Here is a 25,000-nt window from a genome sequence, read left to right on the forward strand (position 1 = left end):
CCCCCAACCCCTCAGCCCATGCCCCGGGGCATCTGGATAATCACAGCCACACATTGTAACCCTTATTAGCCCAGAGCCCCCTTTGTACAAAAAGTGAAGTTATTTTCAACATGGGCACTTGTGAGGGTTTCGTGTTTCCTTTGTTAGATGACCACAGATGCCGAGAGATGACCCTCTTGTTCTTTAAGTATTAGATGAGAAAAGCAAAGATTATGGCAGGGGGCAAAAGTCCCTGTAAGAACATGCCTAAACCACCCGCTTAAAAGAGGACCTGGCTGTTGGAAAAATCCTCAGGCCAGCTGGTCGCACAGCTCCTGCAGTACCGCGAACAACCGGGGACGCTCCATTTGCACCTCACGTCAGAAATGGCCTTTTCCATATAATTCAATTCCACTGTCATGCTTTGTGCTTTCGCTAGTCAGTGGCTTTCTCACTGAATCACTTCACCAATACTAGGGGAAAATATGGAAAATCAATTATCTACCATATGAATTATTAGCAGAATTAACACCTAGTTTTTATTTTTATAGAGATTGCCCCAAACTACGAGTTTTATAAAAATGCAGACGTCAGACCTCCATTTACTTATGCAACTCTCATAAGGCAGGTAAGTAGAAGGAAAATTAACTTTGCCTGATTAAATTAAACTTCATTAATGCTTAAAGTAAGGCTTGGATGAGAAAGTGTCATCTAGTCTAGTTAGTAAACCATTATTTTATGTCACTATGTATCTTGTCTCATTTCAGGCTATCATGGAGTCATCTGACAGGCAGTTAACACTTAATGAAATTTACAGCTGGTTTACACGGACGTTTGCTTACTTCAGGCGGAATGCAGCAACTTGGAAGGTAACTCCTTTTCCAGCAGTTTGAAGACGCCTCGCACAGTTCCTTCCAGATAGCACCAGGACCATTTATTTACATGACATAAGCAGATTAGTATCTGCTTCCCCTCTTTTTAACCTGCCTCTTGAATGGAATGAATTCCCTCTCTCAAAATGACAAGTGAAAGAATAATTTTGCCTCTGATATAGTTTTCTAATTTGGTGCAATTAATAGCTGAGGCTTGGCAGAGAAACGAGGGCCTGACACACTAATTACAGTGTGAGCACTCAATCATCAACACCTTTGTTAGTCGCACGATATTACTTTTTCTCTTGCATATTATTGGCTAATTAGTTTGAAAAATGTCTGTTTGGCTTGTGCAACAAATGGAGGCTGTAGGTTTTGTCTTGGTCTGCGCCTTTTGTACACATCATACCTCATCATACAGACGGAAGCTGCCACGGGAGTGAGGGCCATGGCTACTCAGCTGGAACTAAAAGAAAGTAAAGTGAATATTATCCTGTCAGAACATAAATGCAGTTTATTTACTTAGACAAAAGGGTTCATCTATATCCCTGTCCAAACAACTTCATTGTCTGGATCCTACAAGGAGCTAAAAAAAATGTTAGTTCTGTGCATCTATTTTTGGAAAAGAGCAACGTCTGGAAAGATAAGGGCACTCAGCACAGACTAAGTGAACTGTTTTATTTTCATTTCAAAAAGCAGTCAGAAACATCAATTAGCCACAAGCCATTTGGTACAAAAGGGGAAATGTTTGTAGCTGAGAAGAATAGAGGCGGCAAAGCACTCATCAGCATACTGAGAATTTTAGACTGTGAGATATGCTAAAGTGAATTAATTTGGATTTAAAATGCAAATTAATCTGGCAAGCGATTACAGATATATGGGTGTGAGGCTCAGAATGCTTTTAATTTACAAAATGTTTAGATGTTATTAGTTGCTACAGTATGTGGTACTGTAAGTGAATGTAATTGTTTTATTTATGCACAGTTACTTGGGATGTATTTTATATGATGAAAATGTCAGCAATAATCTGTAGAAATATGTTTGGGAGGTTTTTCAGGAAGTAATATTTATGTTGAAGGTTTACATTTTCTTTTGTTACTCATTAGAGAATGTAGTGAATGTTCTGTCATTTGATTTACTGAAAGAAATTTTAAAAGAAATGAAAGGTGATTTAATATCTTAGCTTGGTCTCATCTCCACAGCTCGGGGATCCAGCAAAACTCATTCTGAACAGCTTATTAGTTCTAACTATATCGCATGCATAATAAAACTGCTCATTTGCTCATTAATATTAAAATTATCATATTCAGAGCCATGGGCATTAAGATCAATCAAATCCTTGGATTTCAGGTCAGATGCTAGATCTGCTTATGCTTTTTTTTTTTTTTTAAGAACTCTTCTCTTAAAGCAAGCCAGAAGCTTGTCTTTGTGCAAATAGAAGGAAATCTTCATCAAAATTACTTTGTTTTATATTCGTAAAATAAGAATTAGGTCATTTCTGAGTATATGATAGCTATATGCCTGTGTACCTTGACAGGAAGAAATGTTTGCTTAGATTTATAATTTGATTTATGGAAAATACTCAAGGTAAATTATGTTGCTACTGTATATTTATTATAGCTAAAATTTTAGGAATGACTTAATTTGATTTAAAAATGTTAATTTTGAGTAATTACTCTAATACAAAGCTGCCAACAACATCTGTTTGCATAATCATTATGGGAAGAAAATGTACTCTCGGGTTCCACCAACGACTTTCAATTGAGTTTAACATTTACAAAAACTTTATTGGGAATTTAAAAAAAAAATCTAAGTGTGTCTTATTGTGCAGGCAGAACATTACACTGTAACTTGCATATGTCATCTAATAATACAGAATAAACAAACTCTGTCATTTCATTATTATAGGGATGAAAAGAATGCCTTTGAGCTTATTTGCATAAAGCTTTGTGCAAAATTAACACTTGTCACTGTAGCCTTTTTAGCATTTTAATACCTCAAGCAGGACTGGTTCCTTTGGACATTTCAACCATCCCTGAGTGCTTGATCAGGGACAAAACAGAGCTGACCTAATTGTTCTGGCATTTTCAAAGATACTGTAATTTGTACAGATATTGCAATTTAGACCAGTTCAATGAAAGGAAGGTTTTGACACAGCTATTATTAAAATAGCTCGGAAGGCTCTCTTATCACAAAGTTCAAACTGCAGATTCCAGTAATTTGTAAGTTTGGGGTTTATAATATCATGCCATATTTTTATTTTAATACTTAAACATGTTAAGATTTTTCTCTCTGATTAAGTAAGATCAATAGTGTAGTATGTTTGGCTGCCTTATTAAACAGTATTATTTTTGCCGCCTCTTTCCTCTCTTCTGTCTGATTTAGAATGCAGTACGTCATAATCTCAGCCTGCACAAGTGTTTTGTTCGAGTAGAAAACGTTAAAGGAGCAGTATGGACTGTGGATGAAGTAGAGTACCAGAAGCGAAGGTCACAGAAGATAACAGGGTATGTCTGCGATAGTTTTGTAATCCTGTCTCCTGCATCCGCCAGAAAAAGGGAACGCTTTCAGTTGGGGGTGGGGAGCAGTTAGCTAATGGCATGCTAACTATTAGCTAAGAGTCCCTTGTCAGTGAACTGCTTTTTGAATCTAGGCGTAAATGGCCTCAATCAACAGGATCCTACCAATTTTTTTCCATGAAAATAATCATAAGACTGTTTTGGTGACTGTTCTCACCAAATCAGCATTCTGTTTGTATTAAAAAACTGTTTTTTGGGATAGAAATGCTTTCCAGAGGGAGACACCTGCCTGTTTTTATAGAATACTATAGCCTCTAACAGACCACAAAAGGCTGTTTTAAATAAAGCTGGTGTTGCAGACTCTGGTGTTACTAAAAGTACCTTTTTATGAAGAATTTAGGAAAAGATTTTATGAAAACCTAGTGATTTTTGTTTCCCAAATACTTTTTTATTTTCCAGACCAAACTTTATTTTTTGGACCCACCGTGCTTTTTCCCCAACCATGTCAGCTATCTATTCACAGCTGTTAATATGATCAAGATATGGTAGTGTGAGAAAATTACTGTCTGGGAAGTTGTAAATCACTATTTTTTTTTCTAGAGAACATGACTGCCAAACTTAAGTCAGAAATATAATAGAACACATTTTGTGCTTAATAAATTAACTTCATGTACATTTACCTGCCTCCCCAAACCACGACTGCTTCTGTGAAGACATGACTTTAATGTATTTTATCTACTGTTGGCCCTTCACTTTCAATTTCTGTTGTCAAATATGTGCTAATTTCTGCATTCAAGAAATAGTTAATCCATTATGTTGTCATTTAATTAACTATGGTAATTTGTTATGTTAATTCATGGTGTTCTAGAAATTAACCATTAATTATTTTCTGATTGCATCAAATTGGTAATTGTGTTGTATATTTACATTTTTAAAATTTTATATGAATGCTGTTCTTCTTGGAAATAAAACCTTCCCATAGTTAAAAACAGGTTTAGGGATCCTCAAGGTCACGCCTCACTTTGCCTGCACATCATAGTCTAAAGTTTCAGTCCTCATATTTCTGGACCAAATCAATATATAGTATATAGAGAATTATGTATTTGAACCCTATCACTTTATTTCTGTGACCTTAGGTACATCCACTCTGGACTAGTGTGAGCTCACAAGCTGGAACGTCTCTTTTTAGCTGAGATTATTGAGATCCACATATTTTATATTTTGACTTATAAATCATCTTTATATTTTTTCTTCCAGAAGCCCAACCTTAGTAAAAAACATACCTACCAGTTTAGGCTATGGAGCAGCTCTTAATGCTAGTTTGCAGGTAATATCATTAAATGCAACTTCCCACTATCCTTGTATTTGAATGTTTTGGCTTTTTTTTTTTTTCTTTTTTGCCATGGCTTTGTATGTAGGTATGATTGTGATTGTTCTTAATAGTTGGTTTATCATCCAAGTAAGTTGTAGTACCTAGTACTGCAGGAAGCACTGGTTCTAATTCAAGCTACTTTTGATGTGAAGAAGCGAGAAGGACACCCTGTGGCAAAATCTGGAACATTCGGTTTTCCTGCAAATGCTAGATTGATAGAAGCTTTTGCAAATGCATGTGGCTATGCATTAATATTTATCCAGGCTGTCATAAATGATTTCACATCATAGTGTTGGGGAACATGGTGCTTGTGGCAAAAACTTTAAAGTTTAATTATAATATATAATTTTTATGCAGAGGAGGCAAATGTCAGGACTTCTTTATTTTGAGTTAAGTTCTGGTCATTTTTAAAAAGCTGAGCAACTGCTTATATTATCTTGGAGTATTTCACTACATATGAGCCTACAACATTGCATTATGTGGAAGGCTGCAACGTGAGTGAGAAAGTTTGCTGGAAGAACTATTATTTGTATTTTCACATCACACAATTATCTCTGCCACAAGTTGTCAGTTAGGAATCTTTGTCTTTCCCATACATTTTATTTAAATGCTTCTAAAGTATCTGCATCATGATTCGAACTCATTAAAAGAAGATGCATGTTTTAAAAATTATTTTAAAGGACGTTTCAAAAGTTGATTTACATCCTCTTCATTTCACTAGGCTGCCTTGGCAGAGAGCAGTTTACCTTTGCTAAGTAACCCCGGACTGATCAATAATGCATCCAGTGGCCTGCTACAGGCTGTCCACGAAGACCTCAATGGTTCGCTGGATCACATCGACAGCAATGGGAACAGCAGTCCGGGCTGCTCACCTCAGCCGCACATGTAAGTGTGGTTCACAGACTCTGTAAAGGGAAGAACATATATTCATATGCTTCTAAAATTTAGTGTTCTTCTGGAGTTTTTAATGGTGTATAAGTAAAAAACACAAGTTTAAGTGGAGTTCAGTTGCACCATGTTCGTGATACGAAAAAGTGTATCAAAATCAGTTTTTAATACTTAGATTCTCTCTAGTGTCCTATAATGACTGTACCAGCAGTCCTCTACAAATTGTTAGTACCCACTAACATTCTCTTGGGTGTAAAGTGGTGTCTAAGATGAGTCTACATCTTATGGGTCATTATCACAGTTTGGTTTGTATGGTGCAATAAGAATATTCATGATGGAATAAGTTGTCGTAATTTTTACTACTATTACAGGTCTCTAAACCATTTATGAACTGTAGTCAAGATATTGCCCGTTTTTATAAACCGTAAAATGCAAAGTTTAACTGTTACCCACAGTTTACATAGAAGCTAGTAAAGTGTAACTTTTTGCCTGTCTTATAAATCAGTGTAATTACATATTCAACTTTAATTACTGGTGCGTCTGTATTGGCAAGGTTTATATGTTATATTTTATGCAAGACTACGATTCCTGTAAATATTTAGCAGCTAACTATATCATTAATTACTCTAAAATCTTTCCCCTACCATCTTTTTAATGGAGCTGAGAGAGTAGATGTATTAAAAATTGATGTATTGTGGATTTCAGAAATGTGTATGACACTTTAAAAAATGCCTGTCCTTATTCAATAGGCCAAGCATATCAGTTTCTTGTTTACTAAGAAGTATTGACCCCGGGAGAACTTAGAATTCAGGGGAAAGAAATTAGAATCTGAATAATGAAGTGTATACACCGTTCACTTATTAGGATGAGTTGTAACATACGTCCATACTTCCTAGAGTTAAACATCATATACTTCTAATTTCGGATTATTGAGGTAAGAATAGTACTTTCTCTCATTTTTATATTTTCTTCCCCTATTTTTGTATTAAATATCCAGCCCAAGACCTGAAAGAGAAATGTGGTCTTTATATGTGCCCATTTCCATGTGACCTTTCACAGGATGTTATTTTTGTTGACTTTTTAAGCGTCTTATTCTGTTTGACATATGAATGCCTTTCAGACCAGGTGCCTAATTGCTTCATAGCACCTTTACTCCATCACCTTTGCAAAAAACACACTGTGAACATTAATGTGTTTTATCAGCTTCCAAACCATTACTTTTTCAAAATGGAAAAATTTGTCTTTTGGAAGTGTCTTTAGATGTATTAAATAATACAAAAGAAGTAATAAAACTCGAAGTAGAAAGAACATGAATATATGCTCTTGAGAGCAGCAGTACTCTAAAACAAGGGAAGTGAGCAATCAGACAGAAGTTTTTATATCCCTGCTTTATCCTCTCAGCCAGGCAGTGGGTAGCTTGAGGCCCTTTCCTTTCAGCGGCCCTCCTGAGTATGCTAATGCTGGCTCCCTGTATAAAATGCTAAAACAATAAAACTTTAAAGAGCAAACAAGAGTTAGATCCTGTTTTCCCCCTTTAAAAAAAAAGAGCTATTTCAGGGAAACGAAAAGACATTCATAATAAAAGTGTTTAAGCTGTTGAGGCAACTCCCTGTGCTAATATGCAATATATAGGGATTGTTATCGACCATAGAGAAAGGATATGTAAAGAAGTAGTTTTTAATATAATTGACCAGTGATAAGACTATTAAAATAAAAAATTAATGATTCAATAAAATAGTTTATTAAACATTGTGTTTTAGGACCTGAGATAATAATTGGGCTAAATTACGGCATTGTAAGGTTAGTCGTATTTTTCGTTTGGCAATTGCTATTTTAGATTCTTCATTTTATTATTAATTTAGTTACAGTTTAATTGTGAAATATCTCATAGAAAAAATAGTATGCGTAAAACAATATATAAAAATTGTGTACTTAATGCCTGATGTACCGCCACTATGGGTTTATAAAACTAAATGTTCACAGTCAGTATAGTATACATTTTGTGCTTATATGAATTAGTGCATGTGAAAAATATTCATGTGTATTTTCCATAGAGAGAAAAAGGAAAGCTTCCCTCAGCTTGTTGGAAATAGATTTCAGAAAATATAAAAATTAGAGGAAGACCAAATCTTGTCTTTTCCTAAATTATATAAATTATAATCAAATTTTGAATTATCTTGCCAAATTTTGAGTCGACATTTATTCTTTGAATCTGTTTCTGCTGCTTTCATTAACTTTTTATGTATTAGATGTCAAATATTATTGATGGAATGTCACTTCAGTATTCTGTATCTTCATCTTATAGAGTCTTAAGATGCTTGTACTTAAAGAATGTTAGGCATTTTATATATATTATGAGGCAAGCAAAAAATGTATTTAATTCTCTCAATCAAAATTTGGCTGCATATAATTGAATGCATTTCAGAGTATTCTGAAGATTAAACAGAAGTGAAAGAAATTTTATAAAACATTTAAATAGCATAGTGTGTGTCCTGAAATGAAGTCATGGTACTTGTCATTGATATTGTTGTTTTGGAAGTGGGGTAGTTATGCTGATGCAGCTGTGGATGAGAAGCACAAAGGCCTCATGGTCTCAGTACCTGGGGTCTGGTGACAGACTGTAGAGGTTCCAGTCCCAGATTTAGCACTTATTAGCTGAGTAGCATTCCATTTCTTTCCTCGGTTTTCTCAGCTGGAAATGAGGTAAGTAATAATAATACCTATCTCATAGGATTCTTGCAAATGAAATGAGTGCCTGGAACATTAGAATTGCTCCATGTGTCCTTCATAATGCTGTGTACACAGTTTCTGGTGTATGTTACCTCTTGTAATACCTCTTTGTTACTATAAATGAGACTATAAACAATATTAAAATATTTCACATTTTAATGCATTTTTCTAGGCACTCCATAAATGTGTGATTAGTCTCCTTGACTGTCCCTTTCCTTTTCCTCTCACCTCCTCTTATAATTCATGAAGTAAGCAGATTCATAAAAATGAAACAACATGAGACAGGAATTCATGATAGGGAGCACATTACTCAGGGTCTATAAGAGATTTTTGAGATAAGAAGATGTTATCTGAGGTTGTAGGCAGTGAACAATTCAAATAGAATAATATCAACCCAGAACAGGAACTTGTGATATGTACCTTGAAAACACTGAGTATAGGTTTGACAGAAATTTAGAATACAAAAAAGGAAAATAGAATTTAGAATATATGAAATGGGACCAGACTATTGAGTATCCTAAACGCCAAGCTATGGTGTTTGTTTTAGTCAGTATGGAGCCTGTTAATGTTATGAGGTTGAGTTTCACACTGTCAGAGCTGTGCTTTAGGAAAAGTAATCTGAAAATATACTGAAGGAACCATGACTAAATGAAACTCATGTATGATAGCATATTTCTGGGGTTGGGAGACGCTAGAAGCAGATTAACTCTTACAGTGTGTAGTATGCGACTTAAGTACAAAGCTGGGAGTGGAGAACAAGAAATTGACACAAGAATGGCTGTGAAAAGAAATACCAGAACAAGACAACAGATTGAATGCTATGGACAAACAGGAAAATTAGGAAACATCTTAGCAGTTTTAATAGCCCACAGAGAGAAATAGAGGACACAAGAGGACAGGCTCACTAGGGAAAATGATGAGTGCAGCATTTTGCTTGCTGAATCCAAGAACATAAATGTCCTTAGATTCAGGAAAAACAAAGCTGAAACTTTTTGTTTGTTTGTGTAGTCCTTTTATTCAACTCCAAAGTAGTAAAATCCTGCATAGTAGAATATAGAGGTATTCTTGAGATTGGTAGAGAAGATGATTTGAAGCTTTAGAAGAGTGAAATAGCCATGGGTTAGTGCTTCTTATAAATTATTTTTAGAGAACAAGAGATGCCAAATTATCATCCATATTCCTCAATTCGACCCTCCATATTTAACACTTTCCCTCCACTCCAATTTTTACTCTTTGAATGTCCTGAAAGGAGGCTTTTGCCAAACTAGCACATTTATTTTGCCTGAACTATTTGTCTTTCTGCCCTTTCCTGTTTCCACTCCTAGTCTTCTTTCCCTTACCTAAATTCTACCTTTCCTTAAGGACCTAGTCCTATTTTCCCAGGAGGTTTTCCCAGATGATTTTGCTGTCAGGACGCACACTCTGCTGCACACTTCTGAGGAGCTCACTCCTTGTACCATTATCTGGAATAACAGTGTGTGTATGAGCACATGTGTGTTCATGCACACATACATGCTCATTTTGCAGATATCCCTAGCTTAAGGACAGAGACTCTTTAGACCTTTTTAGTATATGAAACCTCTAACACATTATACCATGCAAAGTAAGCTTTCAGTAACCATATGATACTGATTAGGAAGAATCAGATGGGAGGTAACTGTTAATTTGAAATGGTTTGACTTCAGGAGGTAATCCCTACAAGAATAAAATCCAGGATCATCTTAGAACCCTGAAGAAGGGAGAGCAAGAGATTTTAGGAAAAAGACGTAAATAAATATAATGTTCATCTTTATGAGGGAGCTAAGAGATCTTTCTAAGTGTTTATAGAGTATACTTGTGAAGTTTTATTTTTAATTATTTAATTAATATGCATTTTATAACTGTCCAAATTTATGTGAATAGAAAGTGGCAGGCCCCTTCACCTCATTCATGATTATCCTTCTAGACCTTAGTAAATTTTATGTATCTTGTTGAAGGTGAATTGAAAAAGAAAAAAAAAATTGTTGAGATTAATGCAGTATTAATCAGATGAATGTTCAAGGACATTTTAGCAAAAAATAGGAAAGGTTAAAGCCAGGTGGAATAATATAGATTCTACATAATAATTTTTTGAGATTTGTTTTGATTCTTTTCAATCAAATAGATTTTTAGAATCTTTATTTTCTATTGCTGTTGAAAGAGTTCTAGAGCCATCCATGGTCTGAACAAATGTAAAGGATGCTTCCTTTAAGAGTCTGAGCTGAATATCATTACAATATATGATACTCTTCCCTTCTGCACCTCAGTGCCAATATTCCCTTAGTACCTGACTTTTCCTTGTTCTACAGAATATGGATAAAAATTACTTTAGATTTCTATTTTATATGGATGTTTTAAAAACATCTTTGAAAAAGTACTTAAAGCGTTAGGATTGATGCTGTGTTCAGGCGGAAAAAATTGGAACTTACTCTCTTCTCCCATGTGTTAGACTTAAATGAAGGAAAAGAGAAGAAAACATTCGGAGTAGCCCTGGAAGGTGAACTCATACTGGTAGAATCAGTCCATTTCCTGTCCCTTCCAAACCTGAGGCAAAAAGAGAAATTTAATGATGTACTCACCATATTAGTTCAACACGGTTTTTTCTTTTTTATTAAGCAATTGTTTCTCCTCACTCTCAATAAATTGGCTCAGATTTGCCTTTTTTGTCTGGTAAAAATGTTAAATGAGATCCCCATTTTTATATTTTCAAATTTTGTTTCCAGAGATCAAAATGAATGTTCTTCCTGAGCTGGTTTTGTATTGAGGGCTTTACGCACAAAGCCTTCCATTGTCATCTTGTTCCCCTTTCTGACTATTCGAGTCTCCTACTGTTGAGTGTTCAGATCATTTCTTACATGTCATTCCTGAATCCTCTTAGCCTCTATGTCATTTCAAAGTTCTACTTGTTAATATTCCATTTAGTTGCAAGTAATTATCACTTTCTACCCCTTATTAAAAGTTTGAGAGCTAATGATTTTCTATATAGAATCCAAATGTTAATATGGTTCATGTAAGACTAGAAAATAAATTTGTTGTGTCCTTAGAAGCCAAAACTTTAGAGTAAGGAAATCAAAGGCTGAGGCATTGCATAAAAGGAGTAGCACAGTATGATTTCAGGACTGCAATGGAAATCACATTACTCTCTCTGATTATCATGTTGAACATAGATTCTACATGCCCCAGAACCTTCTATACATCATATGTCCCAGTCGTCTTTACACCATCCTCTGCTCCTTGAGAGCCTCAGTTGTTACATCATTCCAATGATAAGCTTCAGCCTCTCCTGGAAAGAATACTTTTCAACCAAAGACAGCTAAAAGGGACTTCAAGACCCCCATTTTGTAAATAGTATTGAAAATCTAATATAAACTGTGAATTGTCATGAAACTTAATGAAAATATTCAAGTATAATATTACCTTCCTTTCTTCTATTCTCTTTGGCTGCTTCAAATTTAAATTGCCTTTTGTAGGCACATGTAGAATTTGCAGACTCTACCGTTGGTTGGTGATATTTTATATAAAATCCCTACAGATCTTAGATCTCTCTGTGGACAAAAGCATTTGAAATTGGAGTGGCTCTGTATGTCAGAGGAAAGCAGTTGAAAGTGACTGACAACTTGAGCAAGTGGCATGCTCTCTCTCATTGTTTTCATGCCTGTTAAGCCTCCGCTATTTTTGCTGACGTGTTGGATCATTAAGATAATTATGAAGCTCTAAACATAAAAGCATTTTTTTTCCTTTACGTATGTTTTCACAGTTTTTTCTAATTCACGATTTTTCAGTTACCTTTAATTTTTTTCCCCCAACACATCTGGGCTTCATAATTGTTTTTCTGATTTAATTCCATTTTTATTTAATCTCTAAACTTTTTCATTGACTTTGCTAGTTAGCGTTGAGATCTCTTTCCAAAATGATTGTACAGCACTTATGATTATGCCAGCTCTTTATCAGCTCATCTTTTTTTTTTAAGTGCTGCAAGTTTGGCTCAGTAGCTGCTGTTCTTTTTTACATTATTCCAGTCCCCATATGTGGCACTTATAACTCATTCTAGTTCCTCTTAATAAAAAGATCCTCCCAGAGATACAGTGCCTTCAGCAAAAATGTGTTGTATCCCCACCGTGCCAATTGTGGAAATTTGTGGGTTCCTGTAGGGTTTTGAAGGATTTTTATAGAACTATACAGATGATATCTGACATCTGTGGTATGAATCCTCACAATTTAGGCAAAGTGTGTCAGAAAACTTTTAGCTGACAATATTGTAGCTTACTGCTTCTGTTTCATATCTAAAGAAGATACTTTGTTAGAAGGTACATCTTCATTGGCAGTAACACTAGTTGAGCCTTAGAAATTTGTTTTCTCTAAGGGTCAAAAAGTCATTGACTGAGTTGTTAAAAAAAATGAATATTGCTATTCAGTATTAATTTTTTCCTTCTTCTAGTACCAGGGAAAAATAAAGATTTTTAAATTCTCATATGGTATTTTAACCTCAGCTTTTGACATAAGGCTTGGGAAGTGGATGTAAATTTGATGACTATAGGCATTTGTATAGCAACAGATGACCAAATAGTTTGACATAATTAGTGAAAATTAACATTCTTTGATTTGTTCAACATTATCTTAATCTTTGAAGACTGAAAATGGAGAACATCAGAAGGACAGTTAAAAGGCAAAAGGAAAAGTAATCATTGGCCACACAATGTTATCTTGTTATCAATAAATTTAAATTTGCAACATTAAATCTGAGGTCCCTTCCATTAACTAACAAGTCAGAAAAAGGACAGAGTGCACTAGATTTAGAATAAAAGGTAAATATTGTTTTTAGTCCCTATCCCATTCTCATATTTAGAACCAACAGAACATAACTAAGCATAGTTTAGGAGAAAATTGAACGTTGGGTCAGTCCTACGGTTTAATTTGAACAAAGGAATAGTTCAAGAGCGGGTCTCAGAGGTTAGACAGACCTAATGACATGAACAATATATAATCCTGGTGGAGAGCAGTCTCTGTAAAGACATCCAGGAGACAGCTTCACCAAGAGCCGGCAGTGAATGGGCAGCAACCCATGAAGGCAGTTTGGCAAAGGGAAATAGATAACAGTCCAGAAAAGTGGGTGAGCCACATCAGGGAGAGCTAGCCATAGACATATGGCTCATCTACAGGACTTTGAGGTCAAGATCTTCAAAGAGCCAGAACCCAACTTGTCAAAGAAGAAATCTGAAAGAAACTGAGACCTACACTTTGTGTACCCATATGGCCATCCTGACATTTCTGATTGAAACTTAGTCCAAGGAACCAGGCAGAAACACAGTTTTTGGATGAATGGTTCAAAGGAGTTTTGGTGCAGCAGCAAAGCTGACTTAATGGCTGAGTGTCAAGGTGTAATTTAGGCTTTATTTTATTTCTCTAGCCAATAGATTAGAACTATAAAGGTCCTTAGATCCCTAGCTTAATGTTTGCTGAAAGTTTCCATTTACAAGACACAAAATGTAATGGTACCAATTCTATCTCAATGGTCAGCTATTTTGGTTCTGAGATTGGGCACAATATATTTCTACTTATCAGTGTTCAAAGTATTTACATCTATATGTTTGTTTTGTTACAGCTGTTTGGGTCACATCTGTCATTTTTATAAATCAAATAGAATGGTAAATCTTAAAGAATTTTGTTGTATTTTTTAATCAGCAATGCAGCAAAACTATCTGAAATCATTTGAGAGTGAACGTCCAAATCATATAAAATCCAGTTCCTTTAAACAATGTTGCATAAATTTGAATAAATTTCAATATAATGCTGAAGGTAAGGGCAAGAAATCCTAGAGAAATTTGGATATACATATATATGCATGCAATTTATAAAATTATGTTATATTTCTTAGAACTTCTATTGACTTTAAATGGAACTTTGGAACTCCACTTCTGAGTCAGATCTGTTGGGATGTAGGACAGAATTATAAATTTCATCCTTAAGACTAGCAATGTCTCTTAGAAGAGAAACTTTTATTACAATTATCTGAAAATAACATTCCTTTGTAATCAAACATTAAATGGCTGAATTTTTTAGAAAATATAGTGAGAATTCTAAGATTCATTAAATATATTAGGATTAAAGTTGTTTTCTGACTTTAAGATGAAAAATTAAAATTTATTTTCCTGTTTATTCTTAGCCAGGACAAAAAGGTATGGGAAATTTGGTACGGCATGTTCTATTATATTCTGCATAAAGGAAACTATACAAGATATATATGGAATGAGGAATCATTTGTTCACTCCAAATTTTCTATTCCCTTTTAATGGTTGCACATTTCTGGGGGAAGAATACTTTCCTTTCAGTCAAGAGATAAGCAGAATTTTTGTCTATTGAACTGGAGTGGTAGTTCTGAATACCGTCCTAATGGCAGCTATGTGCAAACTCATTCCATCAAAACAGTCACTTCAATCAACACCAGAATTTTTGTGGTAAATATTATTTTAATTTACAAAGAGAAAACAATCTTGAAAAATAATAAATTTGAAAAAAATCGAACCACACTAATGAAGGTCTGTTTTATAATTTCTTTTTTATATTAAAGATTGGTCCTGAGCTAACATCTGTTACCAATATTCTTTTTCTTTTCTTTTTCTTCTTCTCCCCAAAATCCCACAGTACATAACTGTATATTCTAGTGGTAGGTCCTTCTAGTTCTGGTTCATAATTGTATATTTTAGTTGTGGGTCCTTCTAGTTGGGACATGTGGAACACCACCTCAGCATGGCTTGCTGAGCCGTGCTAGGTCTATGCCCAGGACCTGAACCAGCGCAAGCCTGGGCCACCAAAGCGGAGCATGTGAACTTAACCACTCACCCACAGGGCTGGCCCTGTAATTTCTTAATTGATAAAAGAAGAGATAATTTATCATTTCTAGTTGTTTTTGATTATATGGCCTTCTTATTCACTTCTGTTTAAATTTAGAATATAAAATCTAGATTTTAGAGAAAGAAATCAGGATTATCATGTCAAAAGAATAAAATCAAATAAATAACTTCTCTTATGACTATATAAATAACTTTATTTAATTACTCACATTAGCCTAAGATCATCTCTCATTTTAAAAAGTGCTAACAAAGGGCTGGCCCCATGGCCAACTGGTTAAGTTCGCACCCTCTGCTTCAGCAGCCCAGGGTTTCACCAGTTTGGATCCTGGGCACGGACCTAGCACCACTCATCAAGCCATGCTGAGGCAGCATCCCACATGCCAGAAGGACCTACAAGTAAAATATACAACTATGTACTAGGGGTGCTTTGGGGAGAAGAAGGAAAAATAAAATCTAACAAGAAAAAGAATACTAACAAAATGTTTTCTTTTAAAAGTAAACTTCCATTTAAAACTTTAATTTCATTTACTAGTTTATTTCTGTGATATGTTAAACTAAAATACTTTCTAAATAGGAAAACAAAATATTACTCTAAAAGTTAGAAAGGTTTAAGAAACATGAATTCTTTCTCGTTTCAATCTGACTTTATACAAATGGAGATAACTAAACTTGCAATTTTTATAAATCTACCATTAAATTTCAAATATAACTATTTCATTTCCTTAATATGTACTAGGAGGAAATGAGTAAAATTGAATTTCCACAATCTCCATTTTTCATATGCTTTCTAAATGAGCATCATTTGCCAGTTTTCCTGTGAAGCTTCTTTGAAAAAACTAACTTTTGAAAAATTTTGTTTGATGTGATTATGTCTTCCACAATATCAGTCAATAGAAATTAGCTACTCAAAAATAACAAGCAAAAACAAAAATTGAGCCCTCAAAAAGGTAAATCTTTCCATCTTAGTAAAGGATTGTGTGCTTATATTTTGGAATTCATTTTACATCTTCAAAACAATAATATTTATGTAGTAAGTATGAGGGTTTTGCCACTGGCTAATTCCAACTAATTGAATAAAAATTTATTCAAACACATCTGAAATTGAGAGTTAAAGTGCTAAGCATATACTTTGGTTATTTTAAATGCTTATATGCTAGTAGTTGTCATTATTCATTCAACAGCTTTGTGCCAAGTACTAAATAGACATTGCAGATAGTTAAAAGAAAATCCCACCTTGTCAAGATATTTCCTTTTGACTAGAAATTTTTGATGATATTTTGCAAAATAGTCAAAAGCTCTGCAAATCAGTGGACAGCATTAAACTATAGCAATACTCAGTCTATTCTGATATTTTTAAATGCCATTACAATTAGCACATCACAATAAATAAGAGACAAGTAAAACTTGTATGATTAAAAACACTTTCTATTGGAGTTAACCAATGAATCCCATGTAAGTTAAAGATGTCGATACTAAATTAAGTAGAAGTAAGGATCAAGAAACTTTAAAATCAAGGACTTGAACAAATCTGTATTGAGTGGGAAATAGATGCATGGTTTAAGGGCTTCACATATTTCAATACATTTCTCAAAGAACTGTATATATAAGTTCATTTTACTGGATAAAGATTGCCATAATGGTCAAATAGAATCAATTTCCATAGTACAATTGAAGTATCAGGGCCCACACACTATTGCTGAGGCTAGCTTTTTCAGTATTTTCCGGAGACTAACATTTCTTATAGTAATCATCCACAGTTAGTGACAGAAGTATGTTATCTCCTTCAGGTGTGCTGGGGCAGGGAAAAAGGTTAAAAATTATTCTTATAGGGGGCTGGCCCCGTGGCCGAGTGGTTAAGTCTGTGCGCTCCGCTGCAGGCGGCCCAGTGTTTCGTTGGTTCCAATCCTGGTCACAGACATGGCACTGCTCATCAAACCACGCTGAGGCAGCGTCCCACATGCTACAACTAGAAGGACCCACAACAAAGAATATACAACTATGTACTGGGGGGCTTTGGGGAGAAAAAGGAAAAAATAAATTCTTTAAAAAAAAAAATTATTCTTATAGGATTTTTAAAAGATATATCGTATCTCTTTGTGAAAACATGTTTACTACTCTTTTTTAATAGGTACACTATGTTAAATGTATTAAAAATTTTCTCAAATAACTAGGAGTATCTGAAGAAAAGGTATAAGGTATTCTCCTATAATGAGTAAACCACATAAAAACAGTTTTAATCTAGTCTGACACTTAGTCTTCACTTGTAAATATTTGATAAACTTAACTTTACATTGCCTGAAATTGCCCATATTGTAGATATGAGCCATTAATTATGTCTTTCTTCATAGCATTTATTGACATCTATCATAACATTTAAGATGAATTTTTTTATTGTTAGCTTTGTGGTATTAATAAATACTGCATTTCTAATAGCCTAACCAAATTTATATTGTGCCTCTGAGTTTCCCATAAATGATGATGTTATATAAATATTTTAATTATTACATTTGCTAATATCTAAATAAAGAAATACCATTGTGATTCTATGGTCTAACATTTATTGAGTTAAAATACATTTTGAACATCTCAGTTTAAGAGAACTTTATTCATAGTACTCTCTTATTCTAAAGAAAAACAGGAATAGTTTATAAGACCTTTTATTTAGTCTTGAATAAAGAGAAAATGAAGACAATTTACATTCCTCTAGGGAGTATACTCTGTGACCACAATCTAAAAAGATAAACTTTCCCATTATAATTGGACTCCTTGCTTTAGGGTGTAGGAAACATTAACATTTCTTCTGCCTTTCATTGGTACCTTGGGTACTTATAAATTTCACAACTATAGAAGCAACACATTTCTTTAGGCAACAAATCAGTGTGTTAATGTAGCTAGCCCTCTGCTTGTGCTTTCGGTATATACCATTACTGACAGTGGGCTGTAAAACTGAGAGATTAAACCAGAGTATAAAAATCATTTGCTACTTTGCATTCCTTCTACTAGAGGCTTGGCAAATTGAATGGAGCAGAGGTGAGTTTCATTCATTGAAATGTTGAACAAACATTTGAATGAACATTTATTGAGCACCTAATATGTGCAACATACTGTCCTGGAAACTGGCAGGTGATCTATATCTACAAAGAGGCAAAAACTCTAATAGAGGGTTGGGCATGTCCATAGGTAAAGAGAGAGACCAAGTAAAGGAATGAAAAGAGTTATAACGAAACTCTGAAGTCGAAGACATAAGTGTGTGCACGCACACAGAGCATCAGAAAAGGCTTCGTGGAGGATGTAGCTTTGCATTAGGCTTAGCATAAAGTAGATTTACAGGCTGAACTTTATGAAATTATTGATATTTGACTGTTTTTCATTTACATAAATAGCAATCTTAAATTTTTTATCCTCATATTAAGCAGAGATGAGAAAGAGAGGATAGATGCAAAGGATATGAAGATACGAGCAAAGGTGATCAAGATATAAAGCACAGGTCTCATTCAGAGAACAGACAGTAATTCCTCTGCCTTGGCATGGGCAGTCTGCCTAGGAGGAACACCTGCAGGATGGGTTTCGACAGGAAATTGGAGAGCCATGTCTTAGAGTTCATTAATCTCCAACCCTGATGATAGGGTAGAGGCATTAAAAAAATTCATCAATTATTGGGAGATTCCCCAAGACCCTCAAGGGTCTATGTTACCTACTCTTAAAAAGACAGATCTTTTTTGCAACTCCTCTTTAGAAATACTAGATGTTTTTCACTTGAGAAAATAGCCACACTTTATGCCCTTTTCCCTCGATAGTCAGTTTTAAAATATATTTTTCTTTAAAATGACATACATAGACTGAAAAATAGATTAAAATTTTCAGACAAAGTATCAACAGCCTTTATTAGTTTATTGTGACCATTGCTGCTACTAGCATCTTAATCACAAAGAGGACTGTAGATAAATTTGTTTTCACTATCTTCTCATCTTTCCCTTTCTAACATCCAAGCTTTCTGGGATCCACATCCTCTCTTCCTTGAGCAGTTGAAACAACAAGTATAAAGATTCATCAAAATTGCATATGAGTCATGAAGAGTCATCATCTATTTTAACTTTTAGAATTTTTGACATAGATGTAGGCCCTTTTATCTCCTTGGCAGAGTATAAATGGGAACTATTTCACATATATATAAATTTAAGAGCAATACATGCAAAAACTTTTACTCCTCAACCTATGGCCTAAATTCTTCACTCTCTCCACTGTTTCTAATCCTACCACTTTAGTCCTGACCATCATTACCTTAGTACATTATTTTAGTAGGCTCCTAATTGGTAACCCTACCTTCAGTGTCCTACACTTGATCTACACTTTGCAAGTTAGCACTCCTAAAACTCTTCCATCTTTTCACTGCCGTGCTCAGAAACCATCAATAGCCCTTCACTTGGCAGAGAATAAATTTTATTTTATTTTTTTTGAGGAAGCTTAGCCCTGAGCTAACATCTGCTGCCAATCCTCCTCTTTTTGCTGAGGAAGACTGGTCCTGGGCTAACATCCATGCCCATCTTCCTCTACTTTATATGTGGGACGCCTGCCACAGCATGGCTTGCCAAGTGGTGCCATGTCCGCACCCGGGATCCGAACCGGCAAACCCTGGGCCGCCGAAGCGGAATGTGCGAATTTAACTGCTGCACCACCGGGCCAGCCCCAAGAATAAATTTTAAATTCCATAAAATGCAACTCAAAGGTCCTTCACCATCTGACCTTATTCTGCTTTCTAACATATTTGTTTATTACCAACCCCACTTTCTCCATGACCTCTATACACTCTCAGGGTCCCCATAACATACCTAAGATTCTCCATTTTCCCCATTTCCACTCAGAATACCCTTTCCCTCATCTCTGAATAATGAAAATTTTCACATATTTCAAAGCCTCCCTGCAGTGACACCTCCCTCCTTCATAGAACATTGGCTGGTTACAATGTCGGAATTTCTGTCCGCTCTTTCATAACACTTTGTCTGCTATGGTATTGATCACATTCTGCCTGGTGTTGAAGTTACTTGTTTATATGTCTTACGTCCTCTATTAAACTGAAAACTCTATGAGAACAGAAACCATTGTCCATATCAGCCCCTAGCCCAGTGGTTTGCATATAATGTCTATTGAATTGATTTCAGTTATCAAGAAGTAACTTTTACCCTTCTAGAGGTACTTCCATTTCAGGTACTGAGTTTGTACCTCTCTGTCAGGGAATAGTAACAGACTTTATATCTCTCCATCATTAAATACTCTCCCCCCAATTACCTAAAGTAGTTCCAAATAGCTTTCTAATTTTCCCAAGTGTAAGTTATATCAAATTAGGAGGTAGCTATGCCTTCTTTAAGCAAGAAACACAAATCTCTGCTTTTCTGTAGTAAATAGTATGCAGTGGACTAAAAGAAACAGTTGAATTAGAAATCTTCTGTTTCACAGACAGGCACTTTTTTAACTGTTTGCAATGAATTCCTGGATTTTAGTTCGAAGGAATACCCATTATTTATCAAATAGATAATTTGCTTTAAAATCAAAGATGAAACTACTTCCAAATCCATTTAAAGGAATATGGTATATTTTATCAGGTTTAGAAGAACTGCTAAAACGACTATCAGGGTAAATATGTTTCCCTTCTGTCTGTGCCAAAGGTTTGTACTCTTAAGGTTGTAATAATACAGAGGCCCGGCATGTATCGTGTCCAATAAATAAATGAATGGTTGGGGAGATCATCCAGTCCAGACTTTGTAGACTCTTGCCTTAAGATATATTAAAAATAAGGCTGCTTATATTCCTTTATTCAAGATCTCACAAACGAGACAAGAAAAAAATCAGTGACTCCACTAGTTTTTTTTTTTTCTTTTTGTTCATAAGTTCAAAAAAAAACAAAACAAAACAACAAATCCTCGATGTTTCAAATGTTACGTTTTACTCCTGGAAACAACTGATTCTATTTGTTTGAAGTAGCTTCTGGTTGACTAATTATTAAAGGCTCCATGAAGGACTGTGGTTAACCTGAAGACACCTCATATAGTAACTTAAGGGAGTATGCATAAATTTCAAATCTGGGAAAATGATGAATATTTGAACCATGCAGAATAGATCTTCTTCAAAGTGAGGAAGAGTTTTATCACCAGGTTAGCCAAGAATTTCTCTCTTTTGTCCATCTGAACTTGCTTTCACTTTACTATCTTTAATGAATCCCATTAGGAGTGTATATGCATTGGGATTCTTCTTAGAGGCAAATAACCTCTCTCAGCTATTAACTCCTCCAGTATCACTTAAATGCTACTTCTCGTAGTACACTTATGGCTGATGATCTTGTAGTTATTCGAGTAGATATTTCCCAAATACTAGACTGGAGGTGGAGGTTCTTTGATAGATATTTAAATACTCCACAGTGCCTTATATATAGAAGTTGCGCAATAAACTTTTGTTAAATTAATAATTGGCAGTAGGAGATAATGGTAATATGTTATTAGCTTTTCCTGTCAAAGTGAAACTGATGCTCTTTATGCCATTATGGACACAGAGGACTTGACTCAATCCATAGCATAAAGGAATTTTTGGCAGAAAAATATATTTTCTAATAGTCTTATATATATTGCTATGTCTCTTTAAATTTCCATTTTTTTAGTCAACTTTGTTACTCATTTAAGGTTTTTCCAGCTGAATATGTATTATCAGACTTCATAAGCCTCAATGTGCATAGCAAATATGCTACAGGTCTGGACCATTTCAATCCGTGTATGTTAATGACTTTAATGACAAGCTAATGATGAGGCCTGGGATGGATGGCTGTGGGGAATAAGAGTCGGGGCTCTGCGTACAGAGCATTTCAGTGATGCACCTTCCACTTTGAAATTTACTTTCCTCTGTTTATTAAAAATGATCCAAGACATGACCTGAGCTTGTGGCTTAGTGTTTTAGTGTTCAAGAATGCATTAGTAAATAATTCTTTGGAATAATTATAGTAATATGTCAGCTTAATTTCTTCTTTGTATTGTGTTGCCTTAAATGTACTTTTAAAGAAATGTAGCTGGTCATTACTTTAATAACCCTAATGCTTGACATCTGATATGTTGGGTACATATATCTTTGTTTTATGACGTTTCTGCCACCAAATATCAGTTATACCCATAGCATAGTACTAAAAATCTCACTTTGAGAGTAGAGCTAAAATATTTTTAGAGATAATTAAGCTCACACAATGTTTAAAAATTAATTAATGTATTTATACCATACCTTCTTCAAAAAAGGACTTAAGATTGTAATTATATCATGACTGTATCTAACATTTATTGACCACTTATGACCCAAACATGGTTCCAAGCGGTTTACATATATTAAAAAAATCATTTCGTCCTCATCACAACTGTATAAAGTAGGTACTTTATTATCCCTGCTTTATAAGTGAAGAAAAGAAGGTACGGAGATGTTAGGTAACTCTCCCAAGGTCGCGTAGCTAGGAAGTAAAGGAGCGAGGGTTCAAACCCAAGCATTTTATCCTCAAAGCCCACTATATTCTTAAACCCTATGTTACTCACCGCTTAACTGCTGCTGCGTGACTAAAGATTATAAATGAGGTGCCTAAACTATTCAGTATTACTTTACGCTATACTCACAAGTTAATCAAAAGACTAAATACATAAAATTTATCATATTAAATTACACCCTACTAATTAAAATCCTTTAGATGATTCCACTGGAGAAGAGGATATATAAGGAAGAGTCAGTGAGCACTAAATAGAGAGAGAATTTCTTTAAAGGGATTCCTTTGTTTTATTTAAATTGTCAGGGATATTTCTATGGTGGAGGGGAGCATTTTTCCTAGAAGAAAACCTAGTTATCCTGTAGTGGTGTAGCACATGGTACCTTGAAGAATCTGGAAAAATGAGCATTACAGAGCTATCTACTTTTTTTCCCAGAAATAAATTAAATAGCTCTCATATTCTGTAATGGGCGAGAGAAGGGAAAGAGACTGCTAATAGCCACAGAAGAGACTAATTTCACATTTATCCCACACCCACCAAAGTCATGTGGTTTCCTTGTGTTCTACTTCTTTTGAATTGGCATGCAACAGGACACATAAAAGCATGGAGCTCTTTAGATCCAAAAAATGAAAAACCTAATGTAAAGAGAGATAATAATAATAGAATTTTATTTTTATTGAAAATGATTCCACCAGTTTACAGGCGGAGGTACTGTAACTTTCAAGCAGTTTTATTCCCTAGGATGCTTAAACTTCTCTTGTTACTTCTATTTCTTTCTTAGACATTATGTTTTAAAAACTGAGCGTTGTTAATTATTGGCTTTGATTTTAGATTATTTTAGTAAATTAGCAGCCTAATACTGTAGCCTTAAGGGAAAATTGTATTTGCATCTTTCCCAAGTCTGATACCTTGTTCATGAACGAATTCTGAATGGAAAGGATTCCAAGAAGACTTAATTCCAGAGAGAAATTGTCTCTTTTAGAATTAATGCTTAATGCCTTGATGGCACATCATTTACTCAATCAATACGTATTTACTGGGTGCTTGCTATGAGTATAGCTCACTTCCTCTGTGAAGTTCATAGTCTAGTTGGCAAGACGTAGTGCAGCCACCACTAGAAAGAGTTCAGTACAGTGCACATGAGTTAAGGCAACATGGGATAGCAAGAATCACAAGGTTCCAAGAAACATTCCAGAGGCCAGCATGTGTACTAGTCCTGGCTCTGCCTGTACTTATCATTATCAGTTGGAATGTCATTCATTTTCTAATCTGTAAAATAGGAGCATTGAATAAAATTATGTTGGATACAATTTTAGGATTCAAAGATTCTGTAGTTTTGAGTATCAGAATCAACAAAAAATGCTTTGGAGGGTCAAAGTAGGAGGTCAGTGCAAGCTGGACAGGTCAAAGAAAGTCTTTAGGAGTAGATAAGATATAAATTGGTCCTTAAAGGTAGACAGGATGTGCATAGGAAGAACACAGTGCAGAAAGGGAATTCAGGTTCAGTGTACACGCAGAGAGTAGAGAAAGGAAGCGCAGACTAAGTCGGCGTGAAAAATGGCTTGGAGTAGGAACTGAGCATGATGTCTTAAGGATGATGTTTGGAGTCTGGAATGGAAGTTATTATTCAGAAATAATGTGGTACATAGGCAGGTTGAGGCCTCCCTATTGAGAATGATCGTGTCTCATTCCCCTGTGTCTCGGTTCAGACAGATTTTTGTGCAAGGCAGTGACATTTGAATAGTTCTTGCATTTTAAAATTGTCAAGAATACAATGGGACATAGCTTTATAGCTCTCCTTCAAAAAAACTATCTGTATGTGTTTTGAAAATACATCTGCCATCCTCTTTACCTGGAACATGAGGGTTTTTTTGCGAGGTTCTTTATTCAAATAAAATCCAACCCAGAAAAGTAAACACAAATGAATCAGATATGCATGATATGGCAGTGCTCCAGCTGAGGGGACAGTGGAAGTGAAACAGGAGATTAGGAAGCAGGATCAGAGTAGGGGTCCTCCTAGGTCTTCTCAGAGCCCAGAGAATCTTAAGTCATACCGACTACACAAGAGATCAAATCTTTAGCTAATATTATAAGATGCCCAAAATAATGCTAATTGACTCGAGGGTAATCCCACAGAACGGTGCTAGATATCTGTGTATCTCTTACCAGCTACTCAGTATCTGCTTAGAAATATTCAGCTATTTAAGCTTGGAGGTTTTGAATATTCACAGGTCATTTATGAGGGCTAATTAGAAAAAGGTGCCAT

The 25,000-nt window shown here is 35.0% G+C and overlaps 1 protein-coding gene across 15 annotated transcripts in view; it reads left to right on the forward strand.

Annotated features, from left to right (window-relative positions):
- FOXP2 (forkhead box P2) overlaps positions 1–25,000 on the forward strand; it is a 516,090-nt gene that overhangs the window by 482,333 nt on the left and 8,757 nt on the right. For 13 of the 15 annotated variants that reach the window (XM_046670379.1, XM_046670381.1, XM_046670380.1 and 10 more), the window contains 5 exons: positions 531–607; positions 747–848; positions 3,237–3,358; positions 4,628–4,697; positions 5,464–5,627. In XM_046670379.1, coding sequence (XP_046526335.1) covers positions 531–607; positions 747–848; positions 3,237–3,358; positions 4,628–4,697; positions 5,464–5,627 — 535 coding nt within the window. Of the gene's footprint in view, positions 1–530; positions 608–746; positions 849–3,236; positions 3,359–4,627; positions 4,698–5,463; positions 5,628–25,000 lie in introns of those variants that run through there. The other 2 variants (XM_046670390.1, XM_046670389.1) reach the window with 2 other exon arrangements.

This window comes from Equus quagga, chromosome 8 (genome assembly GCF_021613505.1).
Source record: "Equus quagga isolate Etosha38 chromosome 8, UCLA_HA_Equagga_1.0, whole genome shotgun sequence".
NCBI classification, from domain to species: domain Eukaryota; kingdom Metazoa; phylum Chordata; class Mammalia; order Perissodactyla; family Equidae; genus Equus; species Equus quagga.